Below are 12,500 nucleotides of genomic sequence, written 5' to 3' on the forward strand. Positions count from 1 at the left end.
CGTGAAAAAGGGAGAACATGAAAAAGAGAGAATATGAAAAATGGAGAACATGAAAGAGGAAGAACATGAGAAAGGAAGTATATGAAAAAGGGAGAATATGAAAAAGAAAGAACATGAAAAAAGGAGAACATGAAAAAGGAAGGAAGTGAAAAAGGGAGAACATGAAAAAGGAAGAACGTGAAAAGGGGAGAACGTGAAAAAGGGAGAATATGAAAACGAAATGATATGAAAAAGGGAGAACGTGAAAAAGGAATGCCATGAAAAAGGGTGAACGTGAAAAAGGGAGAACATGAAAAAGAGAGAATATGAAAAATGGAGAACATGAAAGAGGAAGAACATGAGAAAGGAAGAACATGAAAAAGGGACAATGTGAAAAAGGGAGAATATGAAAAAGAAAGAACATGAAAAAGGGAGAACATGAAAAAGGAAGAACATGTAAAAGGGAAAACGTGAAAAAGGGAGAACATGAAAAAGGGAGAACATGAAAAAGGAAGAACATGAAAAAGGGAAAACGTGAAAAAGGGAGAACATGAAAAAGGGAGAATATCAAAAAGGGAGAATATGAAAAAGGCAGAACGTGAAAAAGGGAGAACATGAAAAAGGAAGAACATGAAAAAGGGAAAACGTGAAAAAGGGAGAACATCAGAAAGGGAGAATATCAAAAAGGGAGAATATGAAAAAGGCAGAACGTGAAAAAGGAAGAATATGAAAAAGGGAGAATATGAGAAAGGGAGGATGTGGAAAAGGGAGAATATGAAAAAGGGAGAACATGAAAAGAGATGAATATCAAAAAGGGAGAACGTGAAAAAGGGAGAATAGGTAAAAGTGAAAACATGAAAAGGGAGAATTTGAGAAAGTGAGCATGAAAAAGGGAGAACGTGAAAAGGGGAGGACATGAAAAAGGGAAAACATGAAAAAGAGAGAACATGAAAAAGGGAGAACATGAAAAAGAGAAAATATGAAAAAGGGAGAACATGAAAAAGAAAGAATATGAAAAAGGGAGAACGTGAAAATAGAGAATATGAAAAAGGGAGAATATGAAAAGGGGAGAACATGAAGAAGAACATGACAAAGAGAGAACATGAAAAAGGGAGAACATGAAAAAGGAAAATATCGATTGATGACTTTGCGTAAGGGAGAAAGAGTAAATGAAAGATGGGAAACAGAGAGGTGACTGAAAAAGAGTTCAGAAGCAAACAAGAAAGGAATTACAATTTGCCTCAAAACTTTTGGCAAAACTGAAAGTTTCCTAAAAATCCTGAAAAACAGCTTTGTAATACTGTAGAAAGTACTTCAGAAATAATAATAAAAACCATTCAGAGCCTTTAAGAATCTTTTTGCAGTATTATCTCACAACTTGATAAAAAATTAAATACTTTTCAAGAGGCTTCAAGAATATTTTTTGTAGCGTTATCCCCAAACTTAAGAGACGATGGAAAACTTAGCATAACACTGAAACATTAAAACTGCTAAATTTCAATTTTCTTTCTCCCGGAGGTAGGTAGTGCCGTCAGGGCACCTCATGCGGTGCACTGCAGGCATTACTTAAGGTTCTTTGCAGCGTTCCTTTGGCCCCTAGCTGCGACCCCTTTTCATTCCTCTTACTGCACCTCCGTTCATATTCTCTTTCTTCCATCTTACTCTCCACTCTCTCCTAACAATTGTTGCATAGTGCAACTGCGAGGTTTTCCTCCTGTTACACCTTTAAATCTTTTTACTGTCAATTTCCGTTTCAGCGCTGAGTGACCTAATAGGTCCCAGCGCTTGGCCTTTGGCCTAAATTCTATATTCTATTCTAATCAATTTTCTTCACGATCTTGACCTTTTCTTTACGTCGTAATGGGGGATTATGAAAGTGGTATACGAATGTGTTGTAATTTGGCAGAGATGGAAAAAGGATTGTTGAAAACTGGCACTGGGTAATAAAATGGTGATTGTGAACCTTGATAAAGTACTGTGAAACAGGACGAAGATGACATAGGGCGTTGATAAAAAAAAAAAAAGACCAGTGAACACTGACAACAGGCTTTGGGAACCGAAGTCGGAAATAAACCAAAATAGAGGTAATGCTGTGATAAAGAAAGGAAAAGGGAAATAAACGAACTGGGATAAAGGACTGTGAAAAAGGAGGAAGACGATATAGGGCGTTGATGAAAAAAAAAAAGACCAGTGAACACTGACAACAGGCTTTGGGAACCGAAGTCGGAAATAAACTAAAAATAGATGAAGGCTGTGATAAAGAAAGGAAAAAGGAAAGGAACAAACCGGGGTAAAGGACTGTGAAAAAGGAGGAAGACAACACAGGGCGTTGATGAAAAAAAAGTAGAACCGAAGCCGGAAATGACAAAAATAAATGAAAGGCCGTGATAAAGAAAGATAGGAGGAGGGAAAGGAACGAACTGCGATAAAGGTCTGTGAAACAAGATAAGAGGAATCATCGATAAAAGGTTGAGATATAGTACAAGGGAACAGCGGTCCAAAGTATTTACTGAGAGAAAAATGAAAATATATAGCTAAGCGGACTTGAACACTTGGTAAAGCCAGAGTGAATAGATGTTTTTAGAACCAAACGAAGCTTTAGTTAAAATAAAACACATCTTACCCTAAACACAAGCACTTTTACAGTTGCTATCACAGTTCCTCCAGCTGAGGACCCATCTCCCCACCCCCGGCCAACCCCTAAGACTTACAGTGAGCGTCACATGGTAAGAATACTTGAAGTTCTGGGGAGCGATCATGGCGTAAGTGGTGTAGTTTGGGGTGACGTAGCCTTTGAAGATGTGGGTGTCCTCCCGGTAGTCTGTGTACTGCGGCAGGTCGGTGTCGCAGGCTGGATAGAAGAATACTTTGGGAACTGGAGGAGGAAAAGAATGAATGCGATGAACAGATGCAGTGCATATGAATAGAGGGATGTGTGTTTATATTCACATGCACACCCACAGCACACACACATTACGGTAACATATCTTCCTTTTTATTTCTTATGAACATCATATACATTTTCTTGTATTTACTGAATTATGTACTTTTGCCCTTATTTCAAACCATTTTTATAATTATATATATATATATATATATATATATATATATATATATATATATATATATATATATATATATATATATATATATGAATTTCTGTTATAACAATAATATATCCTCCTTTTTTATTTCAGATCTTAAAAACTACTGAGGTTAGAGGGCTGCAAATTGGTATGTTGATCATCCCCCCTCCAGTCATCAAACATAACAAATCGCAGCCCTCTAGCCACCGTAGTTTTTATTTTATTTAAGGTTAAAGTTAGCCATGATCGTACGTCTGGCAACGCTATAGGTGCCAACAACACAGGCCACCAACGGGCTGTGGCTGAAAGTTTCGTTGGCCGCGGCTGTGAGTTTCATGGGCCGTGGCTGAGAGTTTCACATAGCATTACACGCTGTACAGAAAACTCGATTGCGCCAAAGAAACTTGGGCGGATTTTTTACTTGTTTTTTTTTTTTATGAAGGTGATGTACTTTGTAGTTGGCAACAGAAATTCCGTTTGTTGATGAAGTAATCAAATTTATTGGGGGAGGTGAGAATATCTGTTGGTTTCAAGATCATTTTTAGAAAGAGGTCGGGCAAGAAAGCTGTTGGCACAGGTCAACTAATTCAGTGGTGAAATGTGATTCCTTAGTGGTAATATTTAGCTGAGCTGGTGACGAAGGAAACTCGTTCGTTTAGGTAATGAAATTTATGGACTATTATTATTATTATTATTATTATTATTATTATTATTATTATTATTATTATTATTATTATTATTATTATTATTATTATTATTATTCAGCAGATGACACTTATTCATATGGAAGAAGGCCACAGGGCCATTGACTTGAAATTCAAGCTTCCAAAAAATATGGTGTTCATTAGGAAGAAGCAAAAGGAAGTAAAGTGAAATACAGATAGAAGACATCTCACTTATTAAAAAAAAAAGAAATAGTAAATTAATAAGCAAAAAATTAATAAATAAAAATTTATTATAATGCAAGAGAATGGTACTAGGTAGTAATGCATTGCGCGACATCCTCTGGGATGAAAAGGTCATTTATTATATGAGGTGATGAAGTTTTTTTTTTTTTTTTTTTTGAGACAAAGACATAACGCGGGATGAATTTGATTCCTTTCCACATTTGAAACTTCATCGACTCAACTTATCATGGGTCAAGCGTACTCTCAAAAATAATAAGACTTCTCAGATAACAAAATGATAGCCAGTTGTGAGAACCACTCTAGATTACGAAAACATGGCAGTTCAAATTCGTGATTATCAAACAGATTCCGTCAGATAACAAAAGATAGCAAGACGTTCCTTGTGAGCAACTAGAGGAAATTCCACGAATTTCAAAAAATAAATCCGTAGATAAGGAAGAACACTGCGTTTGAAATAGGCTCCGATTTAGGGGTCAATTTACCACCTTATCGTATGGGATTTTGTAATTCTATTGTAACCTTACAAAGTCTGAAGTTTAAGCAGGATACAGTTGGCATCTTATTTCAATAAGTGTCTTAAGACTGCGTTACGATACAGCCAACTCCCCAGAGAAGCAACATACATAAAGAAAAAACATACTCTCTCAAAAAACTTTTTGATTAAAATGAAAAACTCTTTAACCGGAAGGCGAGGCCATCAAATTCGAAAGAGGGATTTATGAATTTCACACAAAGGATTAACAAAGGTGACATAAAGGAGAGAGAACAGAGAGCAGGAATGGATCACTCACGCTTGACAGGAAATTAAGTAAGGAATAAACAACATAAAATCAAGAAAGCCGAAAGGAAAATACTGGGAAAATTACGATGTTATGACGCATCAAGGAATTAAGTAAGGAATAAACAGCATAAAATTAAGAAAGCCGAAAGGAAAATACGGGGAAAATTATGACGTTATGACGCATCAAGAAATTAAGTAAGGGATAAACAACACAAAATTAAGAAAGCCGAAAGAAAAATACTGGGAAAATTATGACATTATGACGCATCAAGAAATTAAGTAAAGAATAAACAACATAAAATTAAGAAATCCGAGTGGAAAATAAGTGGAAAATTACATAATTCATATCTGAAAGAAAGTAAAAAAATTTTTAAAAATCAAATTAAAAACAAACCATATCAGTGGCATATCAACTTACTCTGACAGACGCGCTTAGCAATCTGGTCTGCTGTTTCCTCTGTGTCCAGAAGGTTTATTTTGAAGAAATCCTTCTCTTTGTCGTGCAACACGTTCACATAGTCGGCCTGGGTGTTGCCCACAAGCAGGAAGTAAACATCTGGGGAATAGAATAGAACAGAATAGAATATAGAACAGAATAAAATAGAATATAGAATTTAGGCCAAAGGCCAAGCTCTGGGACCTATGACGTCATTCAGCGCTGAAACGGAAATTGACAGTAAAAAGGCTTTTAAAAGGCGTAACCGGAGGAAAACCTCGCTGTTGCACTACGAATCAATTGTTAGGAGAGTGTGGAAAGTAACATGGAAGAAAGAGAATATGAAAGGAGGTACAGTAAAAGGAACGAAAGGGGTTGCAGCTAGGGGCCGAAGGCACGCTGCAAAGAACCTTGAGTAATACTAACCACCCCCCCCCCCTTAGGGATGTGTTAATCGTTTAAGATTTTCCCTGAACACAGGGACGATTAAGCAGCACAGAATTTGTACGTTAAAACCAATGGGCATCCACTTATTTATCTTTACTCACTGTGTAAGACCGTTATTTCACAGGCAATAAACCCTACGTTTTGCTATCACAAAATTTTAAACACGAAAGCAGAATAACGTAAGGTACTTGATGTATTTTTTGCACGATGCAACTGAAAAATTCCTTAAATACTGTCTTCATTTTTTAAAGGAAAGGTGCACTAGTTAACTGAAAACAAACGAGTCTCCTCCTTCTCTCCTTATCTGCTGAATTTGACAATCTCTCTGTCATTCCATTTCTCCTTCATTTCGCCTCATCCAGTTTAAAGATAGTTGGATAAATAAGTGTTTATTCTCCATGTTTATTTTTTGAGACTTGTTGGTCCTCATTTTAGAAAACCTGAAGATAGATTCCATACCTCCCAGGGGGTGGGGATTACTTCGCCGAGGCCCTCTCCTGTTTGGACTTATTATTATTATTATTGTTCAGAAGATGAACCCTATTCATGGGAACAAGCCCACAGAGGCCATTAACTTGAAGTTCAAGTTTCCAAAGAATATGGTGCTCATTAGGAAGTAAGAGAAGGTGAGGGGAAATACAATTTTAATAGTTATTGAAAGCAATGATGCCATTATTTGCCTTGTTTATTAAAACCCAATATGTTTGATCTGCCTTGGAAACTGTATTAGGATCGCTGAAATGGCCAAAATGACCTTGCATCCTGGCTGCTAGAGAGAGAGAGAGAGAGAGAGAAATCATTAGCTTATGATCTCCTTACCTGGGAAAGAGAGGTGGAAATCCCTGAGAACCTTCAAATTATTATCATCGTTAAAGTCCGGAGCGCTTCTGGGGACATTCCACACAACGACCTGGAGATAGAAAAAAATCGTTAAAAATTAGTACAAATACATATTTGAGAGCATTGCTGCTATTTTTCTTCATACTTTTCACTAGGTTTGCCCCTTTGGGAGAAATACTGCAGGGGAGTGATTTAATAAGAAATGTCAGTATCAATATAGGCCAGAATGCTGTACTTTTTCAGTTTTTTTTCTTTTAGGGGAAATACTATAGGGAAGTGATTTTATAAGTCACCGCCATTATGCTTCATATTTCATTTGGAAATATCTACTCTACTTACAATTAGAGCATAATCTCTTAAGAAAGCCCTGAAACAGGTCTCTGGATACATTAGAAAAGGGAAACCGAGATAAGATTTACATACAGTATACATCTCTTAAGAAAAAAGCACCGATTCAGGACTTGCAGAGGAAAACCATTAGGGTGTATCACAAACATAGGGCTTGCACTAACCCCCAAATTATCTGACACTACATGAATAGGCAAACCAACATATAAAATAAGCTTGAAAACTAGACCAATATTAAAGTTGGCCTTAAATGAGCAGAATAGCCTCTGAAACTGGACTCAGAACAGATGTACATCTGCCACTGTCTTAAAAAACTACGCTAATATCCTAAACTTGACTCAGTTGGGAAGATCAGCATCTGGAATTTGTCGTGAGAAAGCAGATTGACCTACCTCAAACAGACTCAAGAAACTAGACCAACTTCCCAAGTTAGTCTTCGAGGATCTAAGCTTTGAAATGAGACTTGCTACTTGATAATTCCGGCTTTAACATGTGTTAACTCTCCTTACCTGTGAATTAGCAGTAGCGTTCTCTCCAGAGCTGTGAGATAGGTTATAGAATTCAAAGTAATAGTTGTGGAGGGTCTCCAGAATCCTCATCGCATCAGCACTGGAACCCCCACTGCCAACTGGAAAGAGAATTGCATTGCGGATAATGCACCGTCAAGTCTTTCCTGAAGGCTATGCAGTTTATCAAAATCAAAACAGGACGTGTTCCACAACTCCAATTTATAATTGCAATTTCTCTAACTGCATCAATGAAACTTTCAACAGATTCATCAGTCATTAATGTGTTAACATGTTCCTTTGGTCTTTTCATAATAGGTTAATCAGTCTAAGAAGCCTATCATCTTGAGGTCTTTTACCTACTATATTCCCCCTGTCATGGTTATGATTAAGAAACTGGGTTAAGTTAGGTTAAGATATGTGATTTATAAAAACTCCCAGAACCTAAATGACATTCAACTCTCCTTTTTTTCTGAGTGAGGACACTTCATTTTAATAGTATCATCTGAATATAGAAACAGCAGAATACAGTACAACATGTTCCTTAATATAAAATTTTACGTAAATTTATATCTTGATATTTTCCAATGGTATTTCTTCAATGATTGCCCTTTCATGAAAGACCACATAAGATAATAGGGTCTTAGGGCAGATTCTGAATTAGGTGATCTCTTCTGATGGCAAATACTTTATCATGTGCTGATCAGTGACAAGTTTTTTGCCAAGAGGTATCATAAATTTCCTGCATCAATTGATATCTTCTGACGTGAATACTGTCAATGACAAATTTTGGGTAGTGGTGTCATCCAATGCCAGATCCTACGTCAAATGTCCTCTGAAAAAATTCTGTGTTAAGCAGAGATCCCTAATGATATATCCAACATTCCACTATCTCGTCAACCTAATTCGAATAACCAGATAAAATGGTCAGGGCTTAATGATCTCATTCAACGTAATTTACGTCATCTAATACAATATTCAGTAATTAATCATACCATTTAATATAATGGCCATCTAGTAAAAGTTTCAAGGTTCAATAAGCCCACTGGACAATTTGATGGTCAGCTACTTGAAGATTTCAGTATCTAATTATCCAGTTTAGCAATAACTTAACCATGTAATAACCAACTAATAACAAAGTCTGTAGCTAAGTACTGCATTTAACACAACTCTATAAATTCTCGCAGTGAGAAAATCACCGTCATTCACACTCACACTGCTGAGAGTTCAAGGTGAAGTTGGCGCCCAGGTCAGCTACATTGGACACGTTGGTGACGGGCATGAGCCATTCGGCATTACGGGCATCTATGACCCCGAGGCGAGACCTGTCCTGGCCCACACCAATCTTTTGAGCCAACAGCCTGTAAGGAGGAGATTTTGAGTTGATAAGATTTAGGCTGTAAGCCAAGCATTTAAGCCAGTGAAAAGGAGTTGGAGTGGTTGGACAGCAAATAAAGAGATCCAGATATCAACAGCGATGAAGTACAAGGAACTTAAGGTTGAACTGGAAGAGAACTCCACACTTGCACGAAGAAATGATAGTTAGATGTGTTGGACAGCAAGACTGAAGAAAGGAAGTGGGAATGGAGCTAAAATGTGCATGCAGCTAGGGACCAAAGGGACGATGGCAACACGAGGTGGGTGCACTGACGGCATAACCCAACTGCTGGGGACTGTAAGGAGAAGGGACAGAGGGTGATTTTTTATCATGTGCAGAGGACGTAGGATGGGGAATCTGACGGCCTTCTCAAGCGTTTAAAAATGGAAGATTATAAGTTACAGGAAATGGAAGAAGGGAGAGCAATTACCGAGCCCATGCACCCACATTTCACGAAACATGAGAATCAGGCTCTTTACTGGTGCAAGAATCCTTTAAAATTCTGGTAGAGTAAGAGCTTGAGAAAAGCCTTTGAGAATCAGTAGCAGATTCTACTTCATGAAGATGATAGAGCAGAATAAGACGAAAGAAAGAAATGGCTGTTCAAATGACTGAGAAAACTGACTTAGTTTATCAATGACTCTGAAATTATCTGGAATAAAAGGCAAACACTTGGACCAACAAGATCACTTTCAGCTTAAAAATCTTACATCCAAAAGAGACATGAACATCATTCATTTCCATGTTTATTTGTCGAGAACCAAAACAGAATTGGCCCCTACTCTATTAGTTTCAAGGTCGCCTAATTTTCTCAAAACACACAAGATATTTCAAGCATTTGCCTCTCATTTCGTCCACTGTAATGTCAAAAATACTCACGTAATGTATTCTCTCTGGGCTTGGCTGTCCTGCACTCCTCCTTCCCTGTTGTAAACGACAACCAAATCCGTGGTAGTCTCACACTTGACGCTGCCCTGGGTATACGTTGGGCAGCTTTCATAGTCGTCGGAGTTGTAGCTACCTATCAGGAAATGCAGAGGAGCTGGCTATAGTAAAGATTACAAGTAATATAAGCGAGTCGAGATGAAGATGGTATGGGTAAATGGTAAGGATGATTGAGGAGGAAGGATGGAAGGAACCAGTGAGTGTTAGAAAGTCAAGGGGAAGGCAGAGGATTAGATGGAGTGATAAAGTGAAGGAGAGTTTGGAAAAAAAGGGTTTAGTGGAGGAAGAAGCTTTCGACAGGAACAAGTGGAGAAGACGCATCAAGGCAACCAACTCTTTAGCATAGGGACTGAGGTGTGATGAAGAAGAAGAGGAAGAAATTCAGAGCTAATTATTCGTGGTAATTACCTGTAATTAGAACATATAACCTTCGGTATCATATTCATAAAAGGCTAAATAATAATTAAGCATAATGTATTACTCTCATCACTATATTTGCCCTTCTTAAGATAGGGGTTATATCTAACGATCACGTTTTCTGACATTTTATGACGTCTTGGATGACATCATCTTGCGTATGTGACGTCACCCTAATGAACATCCGGGATCTCAATTTTGTTCCGTGGTAGGAAAAAAACATGGTGGCTACTAGGACTCTTCTTCAAATCAAATTTTCATAAACATTATTGTACACTAGACGATGAGAATTGGAAATTCATGTCTATATATATATATATATATATATATATATATATATATATATATATATATATATATATATATATATATATATATATATATATATATATATATATTATATATATTATACATATATTATATATATATATATAGAGAGAGAGGGAGAGAGAGAGAGAGAGAGAGAGAGTATATATAACATTCACCATGAATTAAAATGACTCACATATGGAGAAAAAGAAACCACGGGACATCAGCAACAAGACGTTAATACACATTACGAGGACAAAAGCTAATAAAGAAAAACTGAAGCAAAAGTATTATAAAGAAATAAAAAGATATAACAGAGAAAAGGTGAGAAAAGCATCACATCCAAAAATAAAAAAAAAAGAGGAAAACCTACTCGAAACATGATTAAAATAAAAACGGAGCGGGAAAGAGCAGAAGAAGAAAAAATAGGAAAATGCGCAGATAAAACACGGAAAAAGGCTGAATCTAAAAAAAAAAAAAAAAAAAAGCATAGCAGAGAATAAATGAAAAAAATATATAAAAATATTCATTATTAAGAGCCTTCCAACTGAGGGGAACTGGGCACTTTCCTTACCTATGAAGCCGGAGAAAGCACTCCAGGCGTCGTTGAGAGATCCTGTGAAGTGTGACTGAATGTCTTCGAAATTTTCGCTGTTCTCGTCGATGTACTGACGCGCGAAGGAGTCGTAGTTTGAGTAAGCATACATGAAGTTCAGAACCTGTCGATCGCCATGTAATGTTAGTGTAAATAATAATAATAATAATAATAATAATAATAATAATAATAATAATAATAATAATAATAATAATAATAATAATGGCGTCAATTTGACGTGAATACTGTTAATGAATGCTACAAAGTTTTTGTGTCCTAATAATAATAATAATAATAATAATAATAATAATAATAATAATAATAATAACGTCAATTTGACGTGAATGCTGTTAACAAGTGATTACAAATTTTTGTGTCATAATAATAATAATAATAATAATAATAATAATAATAATAATAATAATAATAATAATTTTTAAAAAGTCCACAATGGTGTCAGTGTTTATATATATTAAAGATATATAAAAACGAGAACTTTCGAGAACTTGTTCGATTCTCCTCAGTCTGGAAAGGAGAAGCGAACACATTCTCTTAAGCTCTCGTTTAGTATATATATTTTTAATATATATTTGCACTGACGCCATTGTGGAAGTCTTCACCATTGTATTGACTCATGCGATTATGAATTTTTTATAAATAATAATAATAATTTCGGTCGATGGTCAGAAATAATCACCTGTTTTCAAGTGGATTTGCGTATTTAATATTTTTATTCATACTTGCCTTTATTTTGATTATTCAGTCTTCAAAATGAATAGTTATTCTGTCAAAAATGAAACACCTTTGTCTAAAAAGGAATACCTTTGTCTTAAATGAGAGTCCTGTGACTAAAATGAAATTAATTCCTACTTCAGTCAAACATGATTAGTTCATTTTAACAATTCGGTGACAAAACAGTCATTTCCACTGAACAATTATCAGTGAACATGCGTCTGCAGCTTATCGCATACATATCATAGACAGGTTGAAAAAGAGTTAAGGACTGTAAGTGGGAAACGAACCTTTGGCAAATGCTAGATAATTGTATGCACTACTGGTTGTAAGTGCCAATAAATCGTTGAGTTGTATTCAGCTTGCTTGTGATGTGTGGGCAATAAGTTGCCGATGTTTGTTTATGACAAGTTTTACTGTAGTGTAGACACACCTGTAGCAATCAAATATTTCCAAGGTTTCACTTCTTAAATAGTCTTTCAAAATAAATAATTTTTAACAACTCTCGTTCAAATAATCTTATGCAACAGACAGTTATTAGCAATGTAATACATAAAAGACCTTTATAATGCAAGATAAGAGCGCCCTACAACTTGATTTTGGTTCTGTCCGCACTGCATTAAAACATGTCATCAATGCTTGTCGGCAACTCATTGCACACACAGTCACAAACAGGTTGAATACAAGTCAACGATGCATTGGTAGCTCTAACCAGTGCTTCATACGATTATCCAACATTTTCCAAAGGTTCATTCTCCACTTGTTGTCAATATATTGGTGATACTTATCTAAC

At 36.2% G+C, this 12,500-nt stretch overlaps 1 protein-coding gene across 8 annotated transcripts in view; it reads right to left on the reverse strand.

The window, feature by feature from the left end:
* LOC136848676 (uncharacterized) overlaps positions 1-12,500 on the reverse strand; it is a 64,000-nt gene that overhangs the window by 1,855 nt on the left and 49,645 nt on the right. For all 8 annotated transcript variants that reach the window (XM_067121135.1, XM_067121131.1, XM_067121133.1 and 5 more), the window contains 7 exons: positions 10,955-11,099; positions 9,589-9,730; positions 8,547-8,692; positions 7,335-7,453; positions 6,457-6,547; positions 5,173-5,310; positions 2,691-2,854 (listed from right to left, as the gene is read on the reverse strand). In XM_067121135.1, coding sequence (XP_066977236.1) covers positions 2,691-2,854; positions 5,173-5,310; positions 6,457-6,547; positions 7,335-7,453; positions 8,547-8,692; positions 9,589-9,730; positions 10,955-11,099 — 945 coding nt within the window. The remainder of the gene's footprint in view (positions 1-2,690; positions 2,855-5,172; positions 5,311-6,456; positions 6,548-7,334; positions 7,454-8,546; positions 8,693-9,588; positions 9,731-10,954; positions 11,100-12,500) is intronic.

Source organism: Macrobrachium rosenbergii, chromosome 19, assembly GCF_040412425.1.
Source record: "Macrobrachium rosenbergii isolate ZJJX-2024 chromosome 19, ASM4041242v1, whole genome shotgun sequence".
Lineage (NCBI taxonomy): Eukaryota > Metazoa > Arthropoda > Malacostraca > Decapoda > Palaemonidae > Macrobrachium > Macrobrachium rosenbergii.